The sequence below is a fragment of the Myiozetetes cayanensis genome, unplaced genomic scaffold (assembly GCF_022539395.1).
Source record: "Myiozetetes cayanensis isolate MyiCay16 unplaced genomic scaffold, myiCay2020 scf21, whole genome shotgun sequence".
NCBI lineage: Eukaryota > Metazoa > Chordata > Aves > Passeriformes > Tyrannidae > Myiozetetes > Myiozetetes cayanensis.
Window position 1 is genome coordinate 7936167 of NW_026087423.1, and position 25539 is coordinate 7961705.

At 58.1% G+C, this 25539-nt stretch overlaps 1 protein-coding gene across 5 annotated transcripts; it reads right to left on the reverse strand.

Moving 5' to 3' along the window:
• On the reverse strand, positions 1 to 25319 carry SH2B3 (SH2B adaptor protein 3). 5 transcript variants are annotated; one of them, XM_050318570.1, is made up of 8 exons: positions 24979 to 25319; positions 17871 to 18653; positions 6148 to 6249; positions 5796 to 5887; positions 5600 to 5691; positions 5191 to 5405; positions 4694 to 4865; positions 1 to 4425 (listed from the first exon to the last, which is right to left on the reverse strand). In XM_050318570.1, the coding sequence occupies exons 2-8, from the start codon at positions 18624 to 18626 to the stop codon at positions 4130 to 4132; spliced, it is 1725 nt and encodes a 574-aa protein (XP_050174527.1). In that variant the 5' UTR covers positions 18627 to 18653; positions 24979 to 25319; the 3' UTR covers positions 1 to 4129. The 5 variants fall into 5 exon arrangements, with proteins under 5 accessions (XP_050174527.1, XP_050174525.1, XP_050174526.1 ...); XM_050318568.1 differs by having other exon boundaries at positions 4694 to 4886; XM_050318569.1 differs by having other exon boundaries at positions 5191 to 5408.
• Between the last annotated feature and the right edge of the window lie 220 nt (positions 25320 to 25539).

Consider the following 25539-nt stretch of genomic DNA (forward strand, 5'->3'; position numbering starts at 1 on the left):
AACGAGTTCTAAAAACAGTTTATTAAGAGCAGATTTTTTTTTTTTTTTAATATTATGGTAAAATCGCATTATTCAAGAATAAGTTACTTGTACAGTACATACAGAAACAATATATAGAAAAAAATTACAAGAAGGACTTTTCTGTGCAGGTGAAAAGTAGAACTTTCATATTAATAAAGTCCCACCAGGATGTTGGCTTTAATCGTCCTGCTGCAGGCTGAGTTCGGGAACACACGGCCGCCTCCCCGGGAGTTGCTGGTGGAGGTTGGGGCTGTTTGGATCAAACAAGCTAAAATTAAAATTTGGACTACTGGTAACACCAGTGTTTGGTGGTCCAGATTGGAAAGGAGAAGCTTTGTCTTATCCCTGGATCTCTCCCCATAAGCTTTGCCCCAAAATAGCTTCGGTGAGGTGAGGAGTGGAGGTGTCAGTGTTTGGTACCTGCTGGTGCTGTTCCACGGGGCTGGGATGTGGGATGGGGGAGGGAGACATCAAATAATGCCTCATGTCATGGACTTGTGCAGGACATGAAAAACCCACAGAGCAGGGGGTCTGTCAGCAAACAGCAAGTGATTTGTGAAGATGATCAGGGGGAGGAGTTGTGGCTGGACCCAACTCTTGGGTTATGCCCTAAGCCAGGTCCCTGCTGTCCCACAGAGAGAAGGCACTGCCTGGTTTGCATCCTTATTGCCAAAACCTGCCCTGAGTAGCTGCATGAAATGGGGCTCCCCCCCCCAAACAGCCTCTCCTGGGAGAGGCCACCAGGAAAGGCCTCCAGAGCCCCTGCTGTGGGTCATGGCTTTGTTAGGTTGGATCCAAACTCATGTTCCATCTCCAGGGCCAAGGCACAAGTGGGGTCACACCTGAGAAGTGACTGTACCTGCATGAAGCCACCTTTGGACTCTTCCCTTGGCTTCCCCTCCTCCCAAAACTCAACACTGAGACTTGATAAACACCAATACAAGCCCACATGGGCTGAGGAACTAAACCTGCTCAGCCCTATCTTCCCCAGGTCACAAGAATATACAGATCCCTGCAAGTTGCTTACATTCCATAGGATGGAATGGTTAATGCTCTTTGCCCACTGCTCTAATCAAGGATTGGGTGCCCAGTGGGCTGGAGGAATGTGCTGGCAGGAGCAGAGGTGGGACTGTGTGTCGGGCTCTGACCTGTGTCACAAACCAGATGCTTTCCAGGAGAAATGGGAGTTCAAACTCAGTCCCCAGGAGCTTGGGAAATAACCCAAAAATCACCTCAGGTGCTGGGTCACGACCACAGTGGGTCTGAGATGGGGAGATGATGGAGCTGGGAGGGCTGGAAAACCCTTGGCTCCCTCGTTGGTGAGTTTGGGGATGGAAATTATTGAATAAACAGAGTGACTTCCCGGCTGCTCTGGGTGGGAAGAACAGGAGTTTGTTTGCACAGGGGAAGCAACTGCCGGGGTGACAATGAACCCAACATATATTTTGGTGATCAAGCACAGCAATTTCCATTTTAGCTGCGGAGAAACCCCTTGCAATTTAACTGCAGGTTAAAAATACCACATGCACACGCATGTTACGGTTCTGGCACTGGAACAATAAACCCTGGAATGCCAAAACAAGCCACCCCAGCAGCATCTGATTGATCTGGCAGGGATTTATGTGGATTCATCTGGCGAGGGCTGCACTGGCTGTGAACAGTGATCCCTTTTCCCAGCCCATCCTTTCTTTGCAGATGTGGGGAGATTCAGGAGATTTTTGGGGGGGGGAAAAACCCCTTTGAATGCAGCTCCCTGGTGCTCAGTGGGACTAAAATCAGGAATCTCAGCAAGGTTCAGCACGTGTATGTGTTTTCCAAGGCTTTGGGAACCAGGCATTAAGCAAGGAAAGGAAGACAATTTGAATGTGCTTCCTCCCCCTTCCCTTCCCCATCCCTGCAAATGCAGACCACGGGGAGTTATTTATTAGGGAGGGAGGGAGCTGACTTGCCTGGCACAGAGCAGCCCAGAGATGTGCTCCTGCCACTGGATGCAGCCTTTGTGCTGCTCCGGGCAGGGAAATGGGATGCGGATACAGCTGAGGAGCTCCAGGAGGACAGGGCTGCCTTTGTTTCCCCCTCAGCCTCTGGCAGTGCTGGAGGAGCTGGACCAGTGCAATTTGCTCTTAGTGCTCCAGTTTCAGCAGTGAGTGTGTGACAGCATGTGCTGAGTGCTGGGAATGCTGATCCCCATGGAAAAGTAGGATTGATTCCTCCCCGTGCACCCATTTTCAAGGGAAAGGAGGGAAAAAAAGCCTTTGCCTGCTCTAAATGCACAAAACCCAGGGGAGAGCTGGAGCAAGCGATGGGGGGGCATAAAATGCAAATCCTAAATGGTTTCTTGAGTTGATGGTTCCTGTTTCTCCCAGTCACATCCTTTGATTGGGACTTGTAAACCCAGATTTGCTCTCATTGCCACTCCCTGAGCTGTTTTTGGCCCTGGATATTTTGGCCTTGCCCCACAGCACCGGGATTTGCCCTTCAGCTCCTGACCTTGTCTCCTCAGGCTTTGGCTACCAACTGGGCTCACCAAGCCCATCATAGAGGCTGGATTTTTGTGAAATTCCCTCACTCAGCCCAACAAGGCTTTGTGTTTGCTTGTTTTCAAATTAATTCCTAAATGTTAATGCTCCTGAGGGCTCCCACCTGTACTGCACCTTCAAGGAAAACAGAACCCAAAAGCTTTCTGGAAGGCAGTTCTCAAGGCAAGTCCTGCAGCCGAAATCCCGGGGGCTACGCTGGGAAATCTGGAAGTTGAATGCTGTGAACATCCCCCCACCCGGGTGTCGCAACAGCTCCAGCCCTTCCTCATTCTTAAAATAACGGCAGCTTCGAAGAAGTGGTTCCTCTCCCAGGGCTGCCCCAGGCCCAGGCAGGTGAAGCAGCACCAGGGCTTGGAAACAGCAGTGGAGATTGGGCAGCAGGGGACCTTGAGACCCAGAGATTTGCCGGGACAGGCTTTTCCTCCAGCTGAGGAGGTGTCAAAGGAACCCTCCCCCCTTGCCTGTGTAGCTTTAAATACCACCAAAATCTTGGTGACACGTTGTTTTGGGTGGGGGGAAAGACAAGTGACAGAGGGTGGGCCGAGCTGGTGAGGGTTAGAAAACGTTTGGGGGGAAAAACTGACTTTAAATTTGTGCCTAAAACGCTTCCAATCACCGGGATAGAACGGTTCCATCACCGGGGTAGAACAGTTTCATCACGGGGATAAAACAGTTCCATCACTGGGATAAAACGGTTCCATCACCAGGATAAAACAGTTCCAACATTGGGATAAAACAATTCCACCACATGGACAGAATGTGCCCATCACTGGGATAAAACATCTCAGTGACTGGGATAAAATACCTTCATCCCCGGGGTAAAGCCCCTCCATCACCAGCAGGCGTGGTTTGCTGTCAGTCTCTGTGTTAGTTCTCAGCTGGTGACACGATTAAGGATGGAGCAATTAGTGTTCACATCTCAATTAGCTGGGCGAGCGAGGTGAGCGTTCCCCTGGCTGGTGCAGGGAGCGACTGTGGCTGTGCTGGGTTAAAAAAGAAGTGCAAGAAAAGCCAGTTTTTGCCTTATCTAAAAACAAAGCCCAAACTCTGCTGGCGCCCATGGCGGGAGCTCCGCTCAGGCCGGGCTTTACTGGTGGGTTTGGCAGTGGCAGCACGTGCTGGGGCGGGAGGACAGGGCCCGGAGCAGCAACTTGTCAATGAATTTATGATCCTTTTTCTCTTGGTTTCCTGTGTTTTTTTTTTTTTTTTACCTTTCTCCAGTTCTGTGGGTGTAACACAGACCCTGGTTCCTTCGCTGGGACAGGCGGGAGGCCGAGCCCGGCGTCGCGGCGCTCGGCACACGGGGGCACAGGCACGAGCGGTGTGTAAACAGTAATGAGAAAGCTTTGAGAATAACGACAAAAATAACAATAAGAGGCCCTTCAACAGGCCAACGAGAGGGAGCACACCCGTACAGGAGTGAAAAATTACCCCCTTCCTTGCGAAAATACAATAATCATCCCTAACCAGAAGGAAGAAACAGGTACATTCTTTCTCTCGATGGATCCCCAGAAGGTCTCTAGGATTTCTCCACCCAAAAGTGCATCCCAGTGCCGGCGTGGCGCCGGTCAGAGCGGTGTGTACTGGTTGTCGATGGCACGGACGTGGCCCCGGCCCGGTGCCTCCACCTCGTAGTCCGACTCACGGGGCCGGGGCCCAGGGGCCGGGGGGGTCCTGCTGGGGCGCAGGCTCTGCGCCAGCTCGGCCGGCGGAGGCACCAGGTGGAAGATCTGCTCCGAAGGGGGGCCAGGGGGAGCCTCGTCGGCACCGTGGGGGCAGGAGGAGCCGGCGGGGGCGAGGCTGAACTCGGGGCTCCAGCCGGGCACAGGCAGCGGGAGAGGGACCGTGGTGCTGGAGCCGGGAGCTGCAGGCGGAGGCAGGAGATGGGCGGTCAGGGTGCTGTGGGGGTGGGGGTGCAGGGTGCATCCCATCACCCCCCCGCTGCCGTGGGGAGCAGCTTCTCCTTTCTCAAAAGAGGAAGCCGGGAGCTCGGGAGTCACCTTTTGTGCCGCTGCCCGGATGCTCCCACTTCCCCCCTCCGTGTGCAACCAAAGGGCCCAGCTCTGGGCATCCCACCCACCCTGGGCACCCTCCACCCCTGCACCCCAGGGCACCTCCCCACCCCTGCACACCTTGGGAGTGGGACAGGACCACGACGTAGCTGGAGAGCCGGACATCGCAGGCCGTGCCGCACTCCAGCGGGATGGGGTAGCGGTGGAAGTGGTGCAGCATCTCCACGATGGAGGAGAAGCGCAGGTGCTGGACACGGCACTGGCCCCGCTCCGTCAGCGCCAGCCGCAGGTGCTGTAGGGAGGAGACAGGGGCCTGTTACCCTCCCACCCGCTCCCTCCTGGAGCAGACAGCGGGGACACGGGGATATTTGGGATGGAGGGACACGAATGGCTGTAGCACGAACATGCTGCATCCCCAGCCTGCAGTTCCCTGGAGATTTTTGCCCCCCAGGAACAGGGATGGGGCCACCAACCCACTACAAGCATCAAGACAGGCAGCAGGAGAGCAACTCCCTGGGGTGGGATGTGGTGGGACAGGGACTGTGCTGCAGCAGCGGGGCTGCCCGAGGGGCTCCTGCGAGACTCCCCTCCCCATCCCAGCCCTCTCCCGCCCGTACCTTGGCTCTGCCCTGGAAGTTGAAGGTGAGCACGTACTCGCCGCGGCGCGTCTCGCTCTGCCGCACCAGGAACACGCCGTGGCCCTCCAGCCCCCCCAGCTGCACCAGCTGAGCCGCCTTCACGCGGGAGATGGGCCCGTGGAACCAGGGACAGGAGGAGAGGAACTGCTCCATCTTCGGCCCCACCGCCTCCCCCGGGCCCCCCGGCGTCGCCACTGCTGGGGCACAGGGATGAGTGGCCCTGGGAAGTGGGGACCCCTGCCCACAGCCCCCGTCACCCTCCCCTCTGGCTCTGCCCCCCCATCATGCCGAAGGGGAAGCCAAATCAGCCCAGCCACAGCTGGACACGGTGACCCCCTGGCAAGGGATGTTCTGTCTCCAGGGTGCCCTGGGTGTCCCCGCTGCTCACCTTGGCCGAGGGGGTCAGTGCTGGTGGTGGGGCTGGCGGATGAGGGGTCGGGGTGCCGGCACACCAGGAGCTCAGGGTCACCCGTGTCAGACCTGCCGGAGATGGGAGAAGCTGAATGCTGGTGGTGGGGGCCAGCCTGTGTTGGGGGACATGGAGCCACTGTCCCCAGGTTCAGGGACACCCAGCGGGCGCTTACCCCCGGCACACACACTCCCGGATCTCGGCCGTCCACGAGTTGAGCTGCTGCTCATCCCCGGCCTCGAACAGGATGTCGGTGGCGTTGGTGACCTGGGGGACATCGGAGAGGGACAGGGGGGCTTCAGAGAGACACAGATGTGCATCCCCTCTCCCACCCACCCACCCACCCACGCTCATGACCCTGGCAGGGACAGACATCCCCTGCCCTGCACACCACATCCCCCTGTGCATCCCCTCCCGGGATGGGAAGAGGAACTGAAATTTGACACGGGAGCTTTGGGGAGCCACGTGCGGCCCAGGGGGTGGGAAAGGCCTCGGGGGTGGCTGTGGACCCCTCCAGCAGGTCCTACCTTGAGGACGAAGGTGTGGAGGTTATCAGGCATCTCGAGACGGGTGCACCTCCGCACCTCCTGCACGGCGGAGCAGGTGACGTGGAGCTTCGGCTTGGAACTCTGTGGAGGGAACACAGAGACCGAGCTGAGCCCCAACATCCCCTTCATCCCAAAACACTGCCCCACACCCCACTGCTCTGCCAGGACTGGGAGCCACCCGAGGCACAGCAGCCAACAAGAAAATACCCAGCTCTCCAGGGAAATACCCCACCAGCAAGGAAATACCCTGTGGAGCGAGGAAATACCCTGTGGGACAAGGAAATACCCTGCAGGGCACTACCCAACCACTGTCAGGGCACCTCAGGGGGGCCAAGTGACACCCAGACCCATCTTGGCAGCCCCAAGGACGCTGCAGTGGAGGGATGGGTGGAGGAAAGGAGGTAGAAGGGTATTCCCAGCACGGCAGTGCGTTCCAGGGAGGATGGGGAACTCGGGGTGCAGGCAGGGAACACCCCGCTCACGGGCGCAAGGGTCAGTGGTGGCGTGCCAAGAGCGCTCCGGCGGGTTTGGCACTGACACAGGCACGTGACAGAATGCTGAGCAAACACTTCCAGAGAGGTTAATTATACCCCTCCGGCAGCTTTCGGTTCCTCTGCCGCCCCGCGTGCCGGCGAGCGAGAGGCGCTGACCACCGGCAGGCTGTGGCACGTGGCACCCGGCCCGTCACCAGGACTGGGCTGACCGGGAGTGCCACGGGGGTGGAAAGCTCCTGGGGGACCCCTGCACTGCTGCTGGGGGGTTGGAGCCATGGAGCTCATCCCTGTGGCCAGAGCCATCCCCTGTATCCCAGCAAAGCCCAGGCAGTGCCACCATGTGCCAGGCACACTCATCCTCCTGTGCCAGGCTTGCTGCAGGACAAAATTTTGGCTGGCTGTGATTCACGCAGTGGCTTTAGCATCCCACGGGATGCTGGCTCCAGTGGTCCTCTCCAGTCCACAGCCACTCTCCCTACACAGATGCCAGGCTGTGGTGCTTCACCCCACCACAGCATTTGCCAGTCAAACTGCCCAAATTCTGCCCCAAGCTCGTGATGCTCAGGGCAAACCCACACCCACCATGACCCCAAACCACCTGTACGACCCCAAGAATGTCCCCACTGGACACTTTCCACAGTCACCAAACCAAACCGTGCCTAGCTGTGCTTCTTTTCCTTCCATCCCCCCTCCTCCCTCCCTCTCTGCCCTGAGGACTTGCTGTACTTTGGGGCCGGAAATGCAGCGCGAGAGGGATCAGCCCTTATCAGCACCGAGCTGCGCCGAAAAGAAAGTTCTTAGAAGTCGCCCGTGTACGGCGTCATTGCAGCGGGGTTGGTGACACCGCCGTGGCTCTGGCACCCCCGGGCCCGCTGGTGACAGTGATTGCAGCTGTGCTGTGCTGTGCTGTGCTGCAATCACTGTCACCAGCGGGGCCGGGAGTGCCGTGAGCCGCCGCGTTGGCTCCGGTGCTTTATCCCCAAGGAATTTGATTTTGCTGCCGTCCTTGGAACGCGACCGTGCCCCGTGCAAAGTCCTGCACGGAGGAAAGAGAAAGGATCACCCATCCTGGCTGCCTTCCCGCACAGGGGTTGTGACGTCCAGCATGTCCCTGAGCGGGTTTTATCGCCATCCCAACCACGGCGTTGGGGTCGGCTTCTTAGGAAAGCGGGAAATTCCAGGAAAAGGGAGTTCGGCGAAGCCCCCCGCGTCTCTCGGCGTGGGGAGCGCAGACGGGGAGCGTGAGGGGAGAAGGAAATGATGCAGCAGAGAGATACGGTGCCCGAGAAGCCAGCCTGGCTTCGGAGAAGTGCCAACCACAGGCACGGTACCCCCGCTCCCCGAACCGCCGCGCTCGCCGCAAGATGCCCCGTTCGATGGGGCCGGTACCAGGAAAGGGATTTCTCAGTAACCAAAACTGCACACTCAACACACCATGTGTTCACCCAGCACCCACGGGCTCCTTCTCAGCAGGAGAGGTGCCCCAGCAGCACTGTGGGGCTGGGGAACCCCCCATGCCGCCTGGCTTGGGGCGCTCAGGATGCTCAAGATGTTGCCCCAGCTCAGCCTCCAACACCACCAGCATCAGCTCCCACGTGGAGACTTCACCTCGCTGCTCTCTAAAGGATCCTGTGCATGTGGGGGAAAGCCCAGCACCAGGTTCAGAACTCTCAGAATCACCTGGGGACATGACACCCCGTGAAGCTGCACTCCCAAAGCCCCCAGAACTGAGCTGCCACCGTGCCATCCCTGTGGCATTCCCAGTCCTGACACCTGGCATGCAAACTGGGCACCCTGGAGTGTGTCACAGGTCATCTCCAGCTCACAGAGCTGAAGGCAACAGGATCCAGCCTGAACCCCCCAAATTCCCTCTCCCTGTGGGAGCTGACAGTGGCTGAACACTGCTGGGGACACCTGGCCACCCCAATGCATGTGACAGTTCCACAGGATGGGGACAGAGGAGCCACAGCAGCTCTCAGCACCTACTGGAATACACCAGAATTTGCATTTTTGTTCTTTGCAGGGAATTTTTCTACAGATCAAAACCACAAAGCTTCAGCCAGGCCAGAGCTGTTCCCAGCACCAGGTGACATGGGACAGATTGGAAGGTGGAGGAAAATGTCCCCGAGACAGAATTCCCTCCTGAGCATCCCACTGGAGCCAAACCCATCCCCACTCCATCTCCCAACATCTCTGCCCCCAGCCATCCCCACGAGGTGCCACGGGGAGCACGAGCACAGCAGGGGAATAACCACAGCACAGGCAGTGCCACCACAGCACCCACGGCCACCACACACCTGGGGAGGGCAGGACAGCCGGGAGAAAGTGGGGATTTCCAGCTGCTGCCAAAGCTAGGAAGGAGCCCGATGCCAGCCCGGCTCCGAGGCCGTGCCAGGAGCACGGATGGAGGTCAGGTCAAGGTCAGAGCCGCGCGCGGGCGGTGCCGGCGCGGAGCTGCTGTGTTTCCTCCTGGCAAACCCTGGTCCCAGCCCTCGCCGCAGCGCCGGCACCAGCAGCTTTCTGCACTCCCTGTGTCTATGTGGTGCCAGGGGCCATGGTGCCAGTGAGCTGCCTGTGCCACCAGCTCCTTTCCTGGTGATGTCCCCCAGCAGCCCCCACAGCACCTTCTGCTTGCCTTTGGTGGGGAACCACTGCCCGGAGGGTGGGTTGGTACAGTGGGTCACTCCACACCTCACCAACAAGGATTTTTGGATTTATGGGGCTTTTTGGCAGCAACCCAGCTAGTCCACACGTGCCAGGAAAAAATCTCACCACGACGCTGTGAGGAGCACAACCTGTCTGGATGCTCAGGGGACACTGTGGTTGCTGGGGGGTGCTTTCTTTGCTCAGGTGAGGAAGGAGGCAGCCTGTTTTCCAAGAATGAGACCAAAATCCCACTGCCAAGCTGCCCACACCCAGAGAACCACCGGTGCCTCTGTGTTTGACCAGCTGGTGGCATGATGGTGATGGCAGTGACACTGCAATGGTGGCAATGGTGTGGTGACAATGGCAGTGGAATGGTGATGCTGGTAGTGCCACAGTGAAGGCAGCAGTGTCACGGTGATGATGACAGAGGCATGGTGACAATGGCAGTGGCATGGTGATGATGACAGCAGCACAGTGACGATGGTAGCTTCACGATGGTGATGACAGTGGCATGGTGATGATGACGGTGGCTGGTTTGTACAGAGCGAATCCTTGAAATGCAGCAGGCGCTGCCGAGGGCCCTCCACGCTCTGGGATTTCCCCAGGCTGGCTTCCCCACTCGCTTCCACTCTGAGTCACACTTGGGAGGTGGGGAAGTGCCCGAGCCCTTGTGCAAGGTCCTTGACCGATACGGGCGAGATTTGTCACTTCTTGTAAACCTCGGAGCCCACCAGGTCCTCCTCATGCAAGGGACAAACCTCAGCCGGAGCTGCAGCGCCCGGGCCCGGCTCAGTCCAGCTGTGAGGGACAGACAGACGGACAGACACCAAGATCCACAGCAGCCAGGTTGTGCTGGCACAAAACCACATCCTGTGCCTACAACCCTGGGGATTTTTGTGAAATTTCCCAGGAGCTCAGAGGGACACAGCCCTGTTCCAGAGAATGCCAGGTGAGCAGGAAGGGAAACAAATCCCGTTGTGCCAGCAGGGAGAGCCAGCAGGGTCCTGTGGGGCTGTGAGGGTTCCAAGGGTCATGCTGGAGGGTGCAGGGTGACTGCTGCACCAGCCATTGTCCTCAGGGGTTTGCACCACACATAATCTCAGAATTCATCCTTGGGGATTTTGTGTGGCAGATAATCCCAGTGTTTGCTCTTGGGAGTTTCACCATAGTTAAATCCAACACATCCTTGAGGACTTTGCACCATAGATAACCCCAGCACGTGTCCTTGGGTGTTTGCACCACAGTTAATCCCGGTGTGCATCCTCAGGGATCTTCACCATGGCTAATCCTGGTGTTCCTCCTCAGGGATCTGCACCACAACTAATCCTGTTATTCATCCTCAGGAATTTGCACCACAGTTTATCCCAGTGTTTATCCTCAGGGATCTGCACCTCAGCTAATCCCAGCGTCCATCCTCAGAGATCTGCAGCATGACTAATCCCTCTGTCCTCCAGCGGGTAATTCCAGTGCTCCAGGGGTTTGATAGCACAGTTAATCCCAATGCTCCTCAGCAGGCATTTGCACCATGGGAGATCCCAAGAGGACTGGTCCTGTACCAGTGCAGGGATCCCACTGACTGATGCCTCCAGCACCCACCACAGGGACCCCCAGCTCAGCTCCCCACGATCCCAGGATGACACTCTCCTGCCTCTGCAGGCAGAGGCTGTTCACTCAAACCTACTGCCAGCAGCGGCACCGTCATGGGCTCTCTGTTCTGGGCTTGGGGAACTGGAGGTAGGAATTTTCCCGCCTCTGTTAAACAGGAACACAAGAGGTGTTCCCTGCTGACCAGGTGATCCTGCTCTGCCAGCCCAAGTCCCCCAGACCCCAATCATTAGCACCCCAAAACCCCTCTCTGCCCACCCCAAGCCCCCATCAGCATCCTCAGCGCAACAGCAGAGGCACAAAGGAGTTGCCAAGACACCCCGTCTCCGAGCATCCCTGCAGGCTGTGGCAGGGGACGGAGCCATCCCCGAGGGGACCGCGCTCAGGGTGACAAGGGGCCCCGTTGTGCCGCCCGCAGCGCTGGCTCGGGGGTGGCCGGGACACAAAGCTCCCTCTGTTCCACCCCGGGCGGCCGCCGAGCGCCGGCGAACGGCCACGGGAGAAAACACAGCCCGCAACCCCAGCACCACTCTGAGCCCCTGGTTCTTATCAAATTAAACCCCAGGGAGCTGCAAAACAACACCCCAAGAACCTGTAGGGAGGGATTTGGGGTTCCAGGTTGAACCCCTGCTCTTCCCCAGGGCTGACTGCTCCTCTTTGTGCATTGAGGAACCTCCACGCTCTGCACGAGTGAGCCGATGTTCCCAAACTCCCCAAATCACTGCAGAGCCCCCCAAAACCCTGTAAAGCCTCCCAAAACCAGCGAGCCTGGCAGTTCATGTCACAGCAGGGCGGAGGAATTCGGGGGCTATAAACAGGATCTGTAAACAGGCGGCATTTGCCAGCCCTTTGGTGTTTTTTTTTTTTTATTATTTATTTTAAGCCAAAACTCGGTTCCAGCGTGGGCTGCTTTAATAATTTCCTGGAATAAATAATGAGCATGGAAAGTAAACAAGGTGTCTGCGTGCAAGCAGGAGCTGGCTGCAGCCAGGACTGAGTCACCCCAAATCCCAGCCCCAGAGGGGATGTGGGGGGTCCTGCATGGACCCCACAGGCTCCACACAAAAATGTCCTGGGATTTTTGTGTCATCCCGAGGTTTTGCATCACACAGTGGTTCTGCATCACCCAGGAGGATGGAAAAGGTTCAAAAGTCCAAATGGGAGTAGCGATTCCCCCTGGATGGGTATTTTGGTTCCTGCCCCTTGCCTGGTGAGTTCGCCCAAAATGATGGTTTTTAACATAATCCCAAAATAACACTGAACATCACAACGCTCATCATGGGCATCACTTTGAGTCAGGACCAGCTGCCTGGTGGGAAGGAGCAGGGTCCATCCCAGCCAAACCCCCACCACTGGGATGAAATCCTTGAATCCTTCCAGACCCTGCACTGCTTGCACAGGCTCTCATAAATATTTACCTTTGAAAGAAGCAGCTCTCAGCCTCGAAACAACCACATCCTGGGCCGTGAAAAGAGAGAAAAAAAAAAAAAAAAAAAAGAAAAAGGAAAGAAAAAAAGAGACAACCACCCAAAAACCCCCACTGGGCATCTCACATGGGCTGTGGGGACCCAACACCCAGCAGCACCCACAGCCCTCCTCACCCCAGCTGTGGGAGGCTCAGGATGGGAAGCAACACATTCCTTTAGTGCTTTTCCTGCCCCTTTTCCTGTGATTTGCTCAATATCTCCATTTTTTGCTCACTTCTCACGTGGTGCTTCCACCCTGAGCAGCATCCCTGTGATGGAGGCTCTGGGTGGGGGGGGACACAGCAGTGGGACAACCGTCCCAAAAGGGGTGGATTTTAAAGGACGGGGTTAACAAGGACGTGACATCTCTGCAAACCCCCAACCCCAGCGCCCGGGGAAGCGCAGCTTGGGGTCCATCCAGCACCCTCACACCCAGTCAGGCCCCGTCGAGCTCCATCCCAGCAACACAGTTTCCAAAATAAGAAACTCCGCTCTTCAGCAATTAACGCCGGCGCTGTGGTTACGCTGCTAAAAGTGTTTTTTCCGTGCATGACCAAGGATGGAAAAAGTTGTGGTTAATAAATGACAAATAACCTTTGTCTCGTCGCCCTCCACCCCTCCCGCCCCCCCCTCCCAGCGCGCCCTCACCCCGCAATACCCAAAAACAGAGAGGGGGGGAAAAAAAATAGAGCAAAAGTCACCACCAAAATCTCACAAAGGCCCAGCCCTGGGCGCCTTCGAAGAACAGCGAGCGGAAAGCGGAGCACGAGGGACGCACCACCCGCCCCGCTCACAGTGAAAGTCTCTGAGGGTTTCAGTGCAGCTCCGGCCGCCTTCGGGGGAGGTTTGGCCTCTCCCAAGGGAATTTCAGGGCACCCAAACCCCTTCTGGTTTGTACACGGTGGTAAATTTTCCTGAGGATGCCAGGAGAGGGATGTGGAACTTCAGAGAGGTCACGGAAGGGGTGTGGTGCTTGAGGTTGTTGGGAGAGGGACGTGGTCCCTGAGGATGCCGGGAGAGGGATCACAGAATCAGAGAGTCCTAGAAAAGCTTGGGTTGGAAGGGACCTTAAAGGCCATCCAGTCCAATCCCTCTGCAATGAGCAGGGACAGCACCCAGATCAGGATGCAGCTTGTGGAGATGCCAGGAGAGGGATGCAATCCCTAGGAATGCCAGGAGAGGGATTTTCGGAGAGGGATCGTAGAATCACAGAACATTTTGGGTTGGAAAGGATCTTTAAAGGTCTAATGGGACATCTTCAACTGGCTCAGGATGCAGCCCCTGGAGATGCCAGGAGGTGAATGCCATGAGAGAGATGCAGCATGGCAGAAGAAGGATGCCAGGAGAGGAATGGAATCCCTGGGGATACAGGGAGAAGAATGCCAGGAGGGAGATGCAGTCTCTGAGGATGTAGGGAGAAGGATGCCAGGAGAGGGATGTGGCCTCTGGAGGTGTCAGGAGAAGGATGCCAGGAGAGGGATGAGGCTCCTGGAGATTCCAACTGACACAAACATGCTCTTCCCTGGACCAGGGATGCAACGATGGGATACTGAGATGCTTCCCATCACTGACAAAACCCTTCTCACAGTGTCCTGGGGAGGAAAGCTCCCCTTTCACCACTGTCTCTCCAAAAATCCTCATCTGAGTCACTTTAGGCCATGTTTGAGCAGCTCCAATTACTCTTGGAGATATAAAGCAGCTCCAGGAGGAGCTGGGATGGGGATGGAAATCACAACACTGGTATGTCCCCCGTTCCGTGCTGGAACAGCTGCCACCCAGAGCTGCAGGCACCGAAAATCGGGTGCAGGACCTGCTGGCTCAGGAGGTGGCAGTTCTGAGAAACCAGATTCAGGTGAAAGGGGAAAAAAAGAAAGAGAAAAAAAAAAGAGAGAAAAAAAAAAAGAGAAAAAAAAAGGAAGTCAGAGCAGTCTCACACTGAGCAGAGATAAAAATACTGCTCCTCCCGCAGCCACGGCAAAGACGGACGAGCCGAGACACCGTGGGCTTTCACCGGAAAGAGTCTTCCCAGCTCATCCCAGCGTGCCATCAATTTATGGGATGCACTGGATCTCATTAAAACACCATAAAGAAACCAGCACAAATGCAAATCCCATTTCCCTTCCCCTTCCTGTAAAAACATCTGGTCAACAGAAACGGCTTGGGACATTTCCGTTGCGAATCACGGTTTTCATGGAGCTTGGGATTTGGCCATGCACAAGGTATTTGGGGTTGGGGCTCAGCTGAGGAGCAGGGCAGTCCCAAAACACACAAACTTGGGTTTTTCCAGCTTTGGCTTGAATTTATGAAGGTGAAGAGACCTCAGGGCTGCCCATTTCTACAGGTTATACGGGAATAAATGGCATGGGAGAGGAGAAAGCCCGTAGTGCCTCCAAGGAAAGCAGAGGGTACTGGTGAGCATCACCCTCCTAGCACACATCAATCAGACAATCTGCCAGTGCTGCACACCCAGGACCATTCCCAGGGGTCTCCTTGTTGGAAAACATACACATGTACATATACACTCACATATAAAAGCACTACAGATATTCCAATGTCCCTCTGCTCCAGGTGCTCTTCCTTAGCATCATCACCTCACCCTGGCCCTCTTGCACTCCAGAACCCTCTGGAATATCCCCAGGGTGGGGATCTGGGTGCCACCCACCCTGTGCCCACTGCAAGTGACCCACTCTCAGGAGAGCTCCAGATCCAATCCTCTCCAAATCCCTCCTTCCCAACATCATTTTTCCAGTGCTCCAGGGAGGAAGGAGCGATGTCAAAACCAACCCAGCTGTGACTGTGAGCACAGAAAAGCGAGTTGCTCCCTCTCCCAAAATCCTCAGCTCCTCTGGCACATGCCTGGGGAAGGGAATGACCCCTTCACCCAGCACAGCCACCCAAGCAGCAAATGGGATCAGGGCTCTTCAAAGCCCCCGCTCCCTTTGATGCCAGGCACGTTACAGGATTAGGCTCAGAGGCCCCATTGGAGCATCGGGAGAAAGGGGGAAAAATAAGATAAAAGCTGCCAAAAGCAGCACAACCCCCCCCTCCCTTTCCCCACACACCTGCCTTTTCCAAGGTCATTTCAAGGGGCTGGATATTTGGGGGCTTGGCTTGATGCTGTTAAGCCCTGAGGCCGAGCTGAATTTCCAGTTACATCCTGTTATTTACAAGGGAGGAAGGGAGAAGGAAGAAGAGGAAGGGGGAAGAAAGAGGAGGATGGGGGAAGGGTGCTTCCAGGGAGACCCTGAGGGCGACCAACCTCTGAGTCCTGAGGTCAGTCAGCGGTGAAAATGCCCCAAGAACTGGTTTTACAGTCACTAATTTAAACCCATAGGTTTTCTGTGATGATCAACATCATCCTCAAATCAGCAACAGATCCATGAGATGGGCAAAAGGCAGCAGCAAAGCCCTGGGAGCATCTCAGGGCAGGAGGATGGAGAGGAGGGGGTTGTTGGTTGTTATTTAGTTATTTTTAAGGAAAATAACCCCCCAACGAGCTGTTCTGTTCCCACTGCTCCATGGTTTGCCCCTGTGCTGAGTTTTGGGAGTGGGAGCCACCAGCACCGCGGGTGATTTTCCACCACCCCCGGAATCCAACCGCAGTTACTGGGAAAGGGTCTGGATTGATTGTGCTGTAAAGGAGATGGGAGCTGGCCCTGGCCCAGTGAAGTGGAAAGGAAGGAGCCGCCCTGAGAATATTTGCACAGGAAGCAATTTAATCCAGAGACTTGCAAAATCCAGCGAGGAACATCCCCCACTTCCGCAGCCCTGGCTGAGAAACCGCCACTTGGGGCTCCGGGGGAGTGCAGGGGCTCCGGCCTTGTGGTGATGGGGAGCACCAGGAAACCCCCATCCCATGGGAACTGCAAGGAATAGTGGGGCAGAGCTTGGTAAATGTCTGTTTTTAAACGTGTCCCATCCCCGGGTCAAAGCTGGTCAGGGGATGTGGGGAGAGGAAGAATGTGCTGGGCTTGCTTGCCAAGGGGGAGGGAAACAAATACAGGAGAAAGAGGGAAGAGAGAAAAAAAACAGGGGAAAGGGGAAAAAAAAAAAGAGGGAGAAGAAAAAATGAAGAGGGGGAAAGGAAAAAAGAAGGGGGGAATTAAAAAGAAAAGAAGGAAAGAAAAAAAGAAAAGGGGGAAAGAGGGGGAAAAGGGGGAAAAGAAAAATGGGGAAACAGAAAAAAAGGGGAGAAGGAAAATAAAAATGTGGAAAAGAAAAAAAAAGGGAAGGAAAGAGGAAAAAGGGGGCTAAAAGAGGATGAAGAAGGGGAAAAAGAGAGGAGGAAGGGAAAAAAGGAAGTGCTGCCCAGCTGCTGGGAGTACCCTCAAAGTGCCCCAAAACAACGCTGACCTCCCTGTGCCCCAGGATTGGGACACGCTCCCACAGGGAAAACAACTGCAACCCCTGACACGACAGAGCAAAACCAGCTTTTACTTTCAGATGTTACAATTTTGATATTGTTTCTTTTTTCAAATATTTAATATTGGAGCCGTTTGACGGAAATAGCAGGAATTCAGCCAGCTGCTCCCTGACCCTGCTGCCCTGAAGGCAGGGATGAGGCTCCAGCTCTACCAGAGGTTTCCTCCTTCTAAAGCACAAGTTTGTCATCAAAGTTAAACAAGCGACCAAAAAAAAAAAAAAAAAAGGAAAAAGAAAGAGAGAAAATTCATCCCATCATGCCTGCGTAAGACCTGCCATGTGGAGGAACTGTCTTTTTAAAGATTAAACACCCCAGCTCCCCCCACATCGCTCCCCACTCCCTCACATCCTGCATCATCTCCGCTCCAGCCACGTCCAAGCACCACGGGAGCTCCCTGGGGTAGCCGAGAGCTGAACTTCCAGTCAAAAATCTACTGACAAAAAGTAAAATTAAACTCCCTTACAAGTCCCAGTGGGAGCAGAGAAAGGCATGGAGCCTAATTCCTATTTTCTCTTTCCTCTCCCAGCTTGCCCAGGCAAGCAGATGCTCAGGCCGCTGAAGCCACAGCACAGCAGGGACACAGTTAACTTGGGGTTCACCGGACCAGGTGACCCCTCACCTTGCTGGGATGGGTCCATGTGGCTGGGCATGAGTGGGATGGAAGCCACCAGCCTCCATGCTCAGCTCGGAAAACTCTGCTTGTAGCTGGAAAACGCAGGTTTGGGGTCCCAGCAGGGAAAAATGCAACGACATATTGACCGACTGCAATAATTAGTGCACAGTCATCCTTTGGCACAGGGTCACCCCCAAAAACACCACCACAGAGGGGCCTGCTCTTCTTCTTCTCCCTTAATTTGACAGGGTGCAGCCTCCTGTGGCTGCAGTGCACAGAGAGTGGCAGAGCAAACCCATCCTGGTCACAGATGGGACATGTGAGAAACCCTCATGCTGAGGGACGCACCATGGCCCCGCTCCTTCCCGCAGGACAAAGTGGCACCCTGGCATCGTCCCCAGCTGAGGGACCCACAGCATCACACCGCTGGCACAGGCGAGACCCTTGGTCCTTACCTTGGGCGGGTCGAAGAGCTCCAGCACAAAGCCCTCGGCGTCGGGTGGCCCCGCTCGCCGCAGCGCCAGGCGGCAGCGCTGCCAGCGCGTCCCGCTGTCCAGGGAGCTCTCGTCCAGCAGCCCGTACTTGAGGAGCCCCTCCTTGCGCACCTCGGGGGGCTGCTCCCGCGACAGCCCCCACGGCAGGATGCGCTTGCCCAGTCCCAGCTTGAGAGCCGCCTCGGCCGCCTCCCCGTCGCCGTCCCCGGTCAGGGCGTCCGAGGAGCGGCGTCGGAAGAGGCTGCGCCAGCTCCTGCGCAGCTGGCTGAGCGAGAAGGGCCTCCGCGCCGGCCCCGCCAGCTCCTCCGAGCTCCACGACTTGCGCAGTCCGGACGGGGCAGCCTCGGGGGCTCGGACGGGCTGCTCGGGGCGGGCGCCGGGTTCCGCCTCGGCTTTGGTGGCCACGGTGCCCAAGGAAGCGTCGGTGTGCCGCCGGTGCGTGTCCCGGTAATCCCGCGCCGGGCCGCCGGGCAGGATGCGGAGCTGGTTCATGGCGATGCCCTCCTTCACCTCGTGGCAGAAGTACTGCTGGAAGAGGTCGGTGAACTGCACCGAGAAGTTCTCGGCGGCCAGGAGGTCATGGTGCGGGTGCTCGGTGGCGAAGCGCAGGTAGTGCCGCGCCAGCTCCTTGGCGGTGCTGATGGCGTGCAGCTCGCAGAACTCATGCCAGCCCCGGGGATGCGCTGGCGTGCCGGCCGGCAGCGCCTGCCCATTCATTGCCGTGGCTCCAGCGAGGTGGCCGTGCTGCAAGACAGAGCACAGGGGTGGTCAGGGCAGCCCCAGTGTCCCCATGTCTCCTCCAACCCCGGCAGCCCCTGGCTGGTGCGACCATATCCCAGTCTGGATGAGTGTCCGTAGCCTGGGACATGCTGTGGGTCCAGTCAAAGCTGCTTCACTCACCTGGGACACACTGCCCAGGGCCAGCCAGCTCCCCGGTGAGCGGCATGGCCGTGTGACCATGGTGGCTGGTCACAGTGTCACCAGTGTGACCACTATGGCTCGGCCCCCGCCACCAGCAGGGGCCACGCAGCACCCCGAGCCCCCATCCCCAAGTGGCGGGGCCGTGCCTCAGTTTCCCCACCTGCGAGGTGGGGTGCGGGCAGGTCCCGGTGCGGGGCGTCTGCGCGGCTTCCTGCCAGCACAGCTGCCGGCAGCTGCCCGCCCGCGGGGACGCCTGGCCCGGCCACATCCGCTCTGCTCCTGCCAAGGCTCCGCCGCGCCGATGGGTTTCCCTCCAGGGACCTATTTCAACGGAGCTGATAAAACTGGAGTGGGGGCGGGAGGGGAGGAAACAACATGAAAAGCTGCAGAAATCCAGCGACGGAGCTGCCTCGCTGCCGGATCCTCCTGGCCCCAGCGGCCTGGGGAGACACGGCCACACCGCTGGCACTGCCCAGGGTGAGCGTGTGTTCCCAGGGGGATGCTCTGCTGCCTGTGGGATCAAGGAGCTGCCAGGCTCTGGCAAACCACACCGTATCTCTGCCCCCAGCAGATTTCACTGCGAGGCCAATCTGACGGCGCCATGGCTGGCGTGCAGCCGCCCTGGCATGCCCGACTGAGCCCAGCAGTGGCATTCCCCATGACCGGCCCCGCCGCTTACCACCCAACCTCGTGCTCACCCGTGGCACTTATCGGGGCTGTGCACTCCACTCAGGCAGGAAACATCGGCCAACCCACCCGGATTCTGCTGTGCCAGCACCGGCACCGCCACCTCCCTGAAACTCCAGCAGCAGCACCCCGGCTGCTGGGAGGGGAGGAAAAGTGATTGCATTTGTCAGGGGGAGTAAAAATGGAAAAAAAAAAAACCACCTGAGGGACCAGCAGGAAGCGAGCGGGTGCTGAGGAACGTGCCGGCACAGGGGATGGTGTCTGCAGCCGGGGCGGCGATAACACCGGGAAGCGGGGCTCTATCTCTGCCCACCCGCCGCCCTCCCGAGCACGTCCTGTGAAGGTTCTCAGCGAGGGGAGATGTTATCAGCCCCCCACCAGCCTTGCCGGGGCCTGGCTTCTCAGAAGAGCCACCCGAGGCTCAGGGCCGGCCAGCGTTCCAGCAGTGCCGGGCATGCGCCCGCCGCAGCCCGGCCGAATCCCCCGGCAGGGCCCCGTCTATCAGCACTGCCAGCCTGCCGATGACTCAGCATCCTCTGCCGTGCTCCCGCTTCCTCCCGGCACCCAGGAATCGCCGCCACAGCCACCCACGCCGCCGGCACGCTTAGCGGGACGCTCCCGCAAAACGCAGAGGGAAGCGAGGTGCCCATGCGGGTGGCTCCTCAGGCAGGTGGGAGATTCCCAGGACAAAGAATTTGTCTTCCAAGTTTTCAGGCTCACTTCGCAGCAGCTTTGGGAGAGGTTTGCGGTGTGGGAAAAGCCGGGCTTCGCCTGTGCCACGCGGCGGGAAGCAGTCGAAGGCCGTCTCCGGTGGCAACGTGCTTTTCCAACTTGACGACGGGAAATACTCCCCAGCGCTTCCTCCTCCCAGCACTGGCACAATGCCCACCTCAGTGCTCCTGCCCGGCGCACTTCCCATGTGGAAACAGCTATCCCGGATGAATCCATGCTCGAGTTACCACAGTAGCATCCCGCTCCTCCGCTTGGTTTTGGCAGGACATGTCACAGGGATATGAGTGCCCGCTGATGGATGGGTTTCTCCCTGCTCCAGCCTGTCGTGTTCCGCCGTGCCAGAATCCAGCAGCCAGTGGTTTTAAAGCAGATTTTCCATCCACATCCCTTATTCCCCGTATGATGCTAACGAGGGGCTTCCGTCCACCCCGCAGGTCAGCACCGAGACGAGGACTTGTCACAACAATTAATTGCTTTAATTTGCTCTGAATGGAGAACCCAGTCCACTGTCGGACACACCACAGGCTGGTTGGGATGGGGGGCTATCATCACCCCCAGATGCCTTATATCATCCAGCCCACCCCATTTCAGGGCTGTTTGTGGGTGCTGGGGTTGTTTTGAGGTACTGGGCCAGGAGCTCGAGGAAGAGCAGGACAGGACAGACCAGCCACAGGTGGCTTTGATGCGGGTGGGGTGGCAAGCCGGGGCTTGCGCAGGATCCAGCCCAGCCACCCCCGGGAGCTTTCCTTAAACTCTTGCCCAACCTGAGCGTTGCTGCAGCAGCAGGGCCAGGATGGCAATCCAGGGCTGGATCCGGCAATGGGTTATCTGTCCCAGTAAATGCATTTGTTGTTTACTTGCAGCCAGAGGAGCCGGTAGCACCGAGCGGTGCCAGGGCAGCGCCGGGAGCCAGTGCCGCAGTCCTGCCACCCGCTCCCGGAGGATGAGCATTCGGAGCCAGCTGGCCGGCCTTGCCACAGAGGGGCTGCAGCCATGCGGGAAGGGCACCCTCCAGCACCCAGAGCTGCAGATCCGGCCTCGAAGGGACATGTGACGGAGCAGGGCGCGTGTGGCCGTGCCCTGCTCTGAGCGCAGCTCCCGCACGTGTGCGCGGGCGGCCCTGGAGCGTGTGCAGCGCGGCCGGCGCCGCGATCCGAAAATGAAACCGGCCCCACTCGCCGCCACTCTCCACGCCAGGAAAATGCACGCCAGCAACGAGAATAGGAAATCAGATTGATGTGCCGGTTCTCCCAGAAATAACTGTTCCCAGCCGGAGGAGAAGCGGCCGGAGGCATTTTCAGCTCCCTTTAGAAGCACGAGACTATTCAAAGCTCACCCCAAGGACTATTTTGGGGAGAGGGTGAAGTGATGGGCTGGGAGACGCCCTGGCCAGCCCCGCAGCTCCCCGCTTCCCAAGTGGCAGAGAGACAAAGTTCCCACAATCCCAAGAGCGGGGACATTGTTCCTTCCCAGGATGTCCTCCATGAAAAGAGCTATTCTGAGCCGGCTGCAGCCTTTCTTGGCACGGCCCCGCAGCCCACTCTGAGGCAGCTATAAAAGGCTGGGTTACAATGAACGGCGCTTTTCAATGGAAGAGCATCCGGCATGGGGGGTTCAGGGGGATGCAGGTCCCTGGAGGGGCTCAGGGGGATGCAGGTCTCTGGTGGGCCTCAGGTCCCTAGGGGATCCAGCCAGCCAAAGGTGGGTTTGCATGGGCTAGATGGTGCAGAGTATTCCCCTGGGATGGGGACGGTGCAGCCCCTCTGTGCATCCCAATCTTCTGAGATCAGGGTGGAGGTTGCTGGAGGAACATCTGGATGCACCACTGAGTTGAGGGGGACAAGCAGAGCACTACAGCCATTTGGGGGTGGACATGGAGATGCTGCCACTCAGCAAGGCAGGAGGGGTTGGTGCAGGGGGAGAGGTGGGAAAGGGTTCAGCTGCAGCCTCTGGGTATGGGATACACTCACACATTTACAGCATCACCATAAAACTGCCAAGGCCATTTGTGCAGCAGGCCAATACAATCCACAGCAGAAACTGCCTGGCACTGTCTTGCTCTTCCCTCTGGGGCAGCCCCCATGGTGGTGGGGATTCTCTGGGGTCTCGTACAAGGTGATGGCACAGCACCATCACTCCCTGCGACCTGCTGGCTGTTTCCACACAAGCTGGAGGATCCCAGGGAGTCTTAGGACCTTCCCTCTCTCTCCTTTGGCTGAACCAAACCAGCAAGTTAAAAAGCAACAGAGCAGCAGATTGATGAAATCCCCCAATCCAAAGGTCCCTACAGGCTGTTCTCTTAGGAAATCAGTTTAAAAGCCATTTTGGGATGTTGGGGATTTTGCTCTCCTTTTCCCCCTTTCTCACAGGACATTCACACCCCTCTCATCTGACCTTCTGGCACCATACAACTTTCAACATTAAAGGCCAAAAGTGGCCTTAATCTGCAGCTCCGCGTGGGCTGAGCAGCACCACAGACCTCTGGGGATGAGTGATGTTATGGCACTTTAAAACCGGGGGGGAAATCACCCCTTTGGCTTCCCCTGATCACTCCAACAGGACAGACGGGATGGAGACAGCCCATCTCAAACCCATCTCAAGTCAAATACAAGCTCCACACTGGCTTGGCCCACGGGAGCTCACCAGGACAAGCCGCTGTGGCCAGCCCAGCTCCCCAGAAACCCTGTGCCTGCTTCCGCCGAGCGCCCATCCCCGCGGCGTCTGGCACCTCGCAGCCCGGTTTACACCGTCACACTCTCCTACACCCACCGCCTGCGGGGGAAAGCCCGGCAGCAGCGGGGTGGCCTCTTTCGACAGGGCTTGTTTTGTTGCATGGAATGAGTCGCTGCGGTGTGGGCGTGGGAGAAACCGGGTGCAGGGAGCGCTCCCAAGGGAGCAGCCGGCTGGGGGTCGCTGAGGACAGCGGGGAGCAGCTCAGCTCCCAGCCAGCCCGGCTCTCCTGGCTCGGTACGGCAGTGCCCAAGGGCTGGATTGGGCCCTCTCTCCTTGCCAAGCCGCAGCAGCGCTGCCAGCACCACAAACCCTGCCAGCGCCGAGCTCTTGCACTTTCACTTTGTGTCACCCGCTGGGATTTGTCCTGACACCTTCACAGTGTCCGTCCGTCCCACGGGTGTGTGGGTGGGGGAGGATTTGCTCCGGGTGAGGATGGAAGATCCCTCAAAAGCCACTAGCACTTGCACCCCAGTCTTTCAACCCTTTTACGGGGGACTGGTAGACCCTCTTCCTCAGAGGCTCTGGTGAAACCAAACCAGAGCTTTCCACAGACAGTACATTCATAAAGGCAACAGAGACTATAAAAGCAGTATTGGGTTGAGGGTAAAGCACAGGGATGAGGCTCTCCTGCCCCAAAACCAAGTTAAAAAGAAATCCAAAACATTGTTCCAGTCCCGAACAAGTCAAAGCGAAACGTGCCACTAATTCCATGGGCCTTTAAACTCCAATCCCATATCCTGCCAGCAAATCCGAATGCAGAGGGGACATGCAGGAGCTGCCAGTGCCAGGTCCCTGTGCTGGCCACCTCTTCCTCTGGCTGCAGCCCCAAAGAGTCCCCGGGCCACCAGCCCACAATTCCAGCACATCTTGAATCAATTTACAACAACAATATTGAAATCGCAGCTCGACAAGTCATCCCGGTTTCCTTGACAGTAAATCCCAGCCCGGGCAGCAATGACCGTGTGATTGCCATGTTGGAGCCAGCGGGGCCGGGCTCTCCGCGGGTGACCCTGGTGGGGCTTGGCACGGGCAGGGCTGTGCACGCCCGCAGGGCACGGAGAGGCCGCAGGGATGCTGACCCCTGGGGCATCGGCCTCGTGCTCCGAGCGCCCGAGCCTGCCAAGCCAAGCGAGCCAACAAAGTCTGCAGGGAGCAGAAACTCAGAGGAGCCGCTTGGCAGGCTCCGGGTGGCACCTCCGCTTGGCACTAGCAGTGGGCACAGGGGCAGAGGAGAAGGGGGCAGTTGGGTAGGCAAGGCATGGCCCCCTCGGGCAGGGCAGCGCCCCACAGCAGCGGCTGGGGCAGGTGGGCATCATCCCACGGGGTCCTGCACCCTCTGAGAGAAGTCACCCTCATGGCAGGGGCTGTGGGGGTCCATGGGGAGGCGGAGGAGAGGAGCAGGGCTGGTTCATTGCATGCTGCACCCCTGGATCAGAGGAGCCCAGGACAGGGATGCTGGGAAATGGGGGACACTGAGGGATCCCAGAAGCTGGGGTGCTCTGGGGTAACGTGGTGCTAGAAAGATGGGGGTTCCCAGGACTGGGGCACCCACAGAGGAAGAGAATCACCGGAACACGGGGTGCCCACGGGGAAAACGGGTGCTGGGAGGCCAGGGGTCCCCGAGGGTGAGAGCAGCCCCTGAAAAGAGGGAGCCCGAGGAAAGGGCAGGAATAAGAGTGCCCCCCCGCAGAAACGGGGTGCGGGCGAGAGGGACGGGGGGAAGGCATCAGAGGACCGGGGGTTGACAGAGAAGGGGAATCACGACCCCGGAACAGGAGCACCGGAGCTCCGCGGAGGGAGAGGATCCAGCCCGGGGCTACCGGGATGGCTCCGGAGGCTGTGCAGGAGGAGCGGCCGCCGCGCTGCCTCCCCTCGCTGCTACTTTCACTTTACAGCGGCCGCTTCCCGTCCCGGTCCAGCCCAGCCCAGCCCGTCCCGGTCCGTCCCGGTCCAGCCCAGCCTAGCCCAGCCCAGCCCGTCCCGGTCCCGCGATTACCTGCACGAGAAGGCGTCCGGCTGCCGCTCGCCCATGGTGGAGCGGCGGAGCGCCCGGGACGGGGCGGGCGGGACGGGGCGCACGGCTCGGCACGGCTGGGCTCGGCTCGGCACGGCTCTGCTCAGGCAGGAAACCGGGGCAGGCGGCTCCGCATTTCCGCCGGGCGGAGGCGCGGGGCGCGGACCCCGGCCCCGGACGGGTTATGTAAAGCGGAGCGGCGCGGCCGGGGGTGGAGGCTGCGCGGGGGCGGAGCGGAGGGGCCGCCCCGTCCGTCCGCCTGCCTGTCTGTCCGTGTATCTCTCTGTCTGTCCGTGTGACTGTCCGGCTGCCCGTGTGACTGTCCGTGTGTCTTTCCGTCCGTCCGTCCGTCCGTCCGTCCGTCCGCGGGTGCGCACGGCTCCGCGCAGCTCCGCAACGCCCCTCCCCGCCACCGCCTTTATCTTATCGCATCCGCGCCCGCGGAGGCAGCGGCACAAACAGCTCGGCCCGCGCTCCTGGTGTGGATTTATTTTTCATTTCTCTGTGTGTGTGTGTGTATATATCTGTATGTATTAGTTTTTC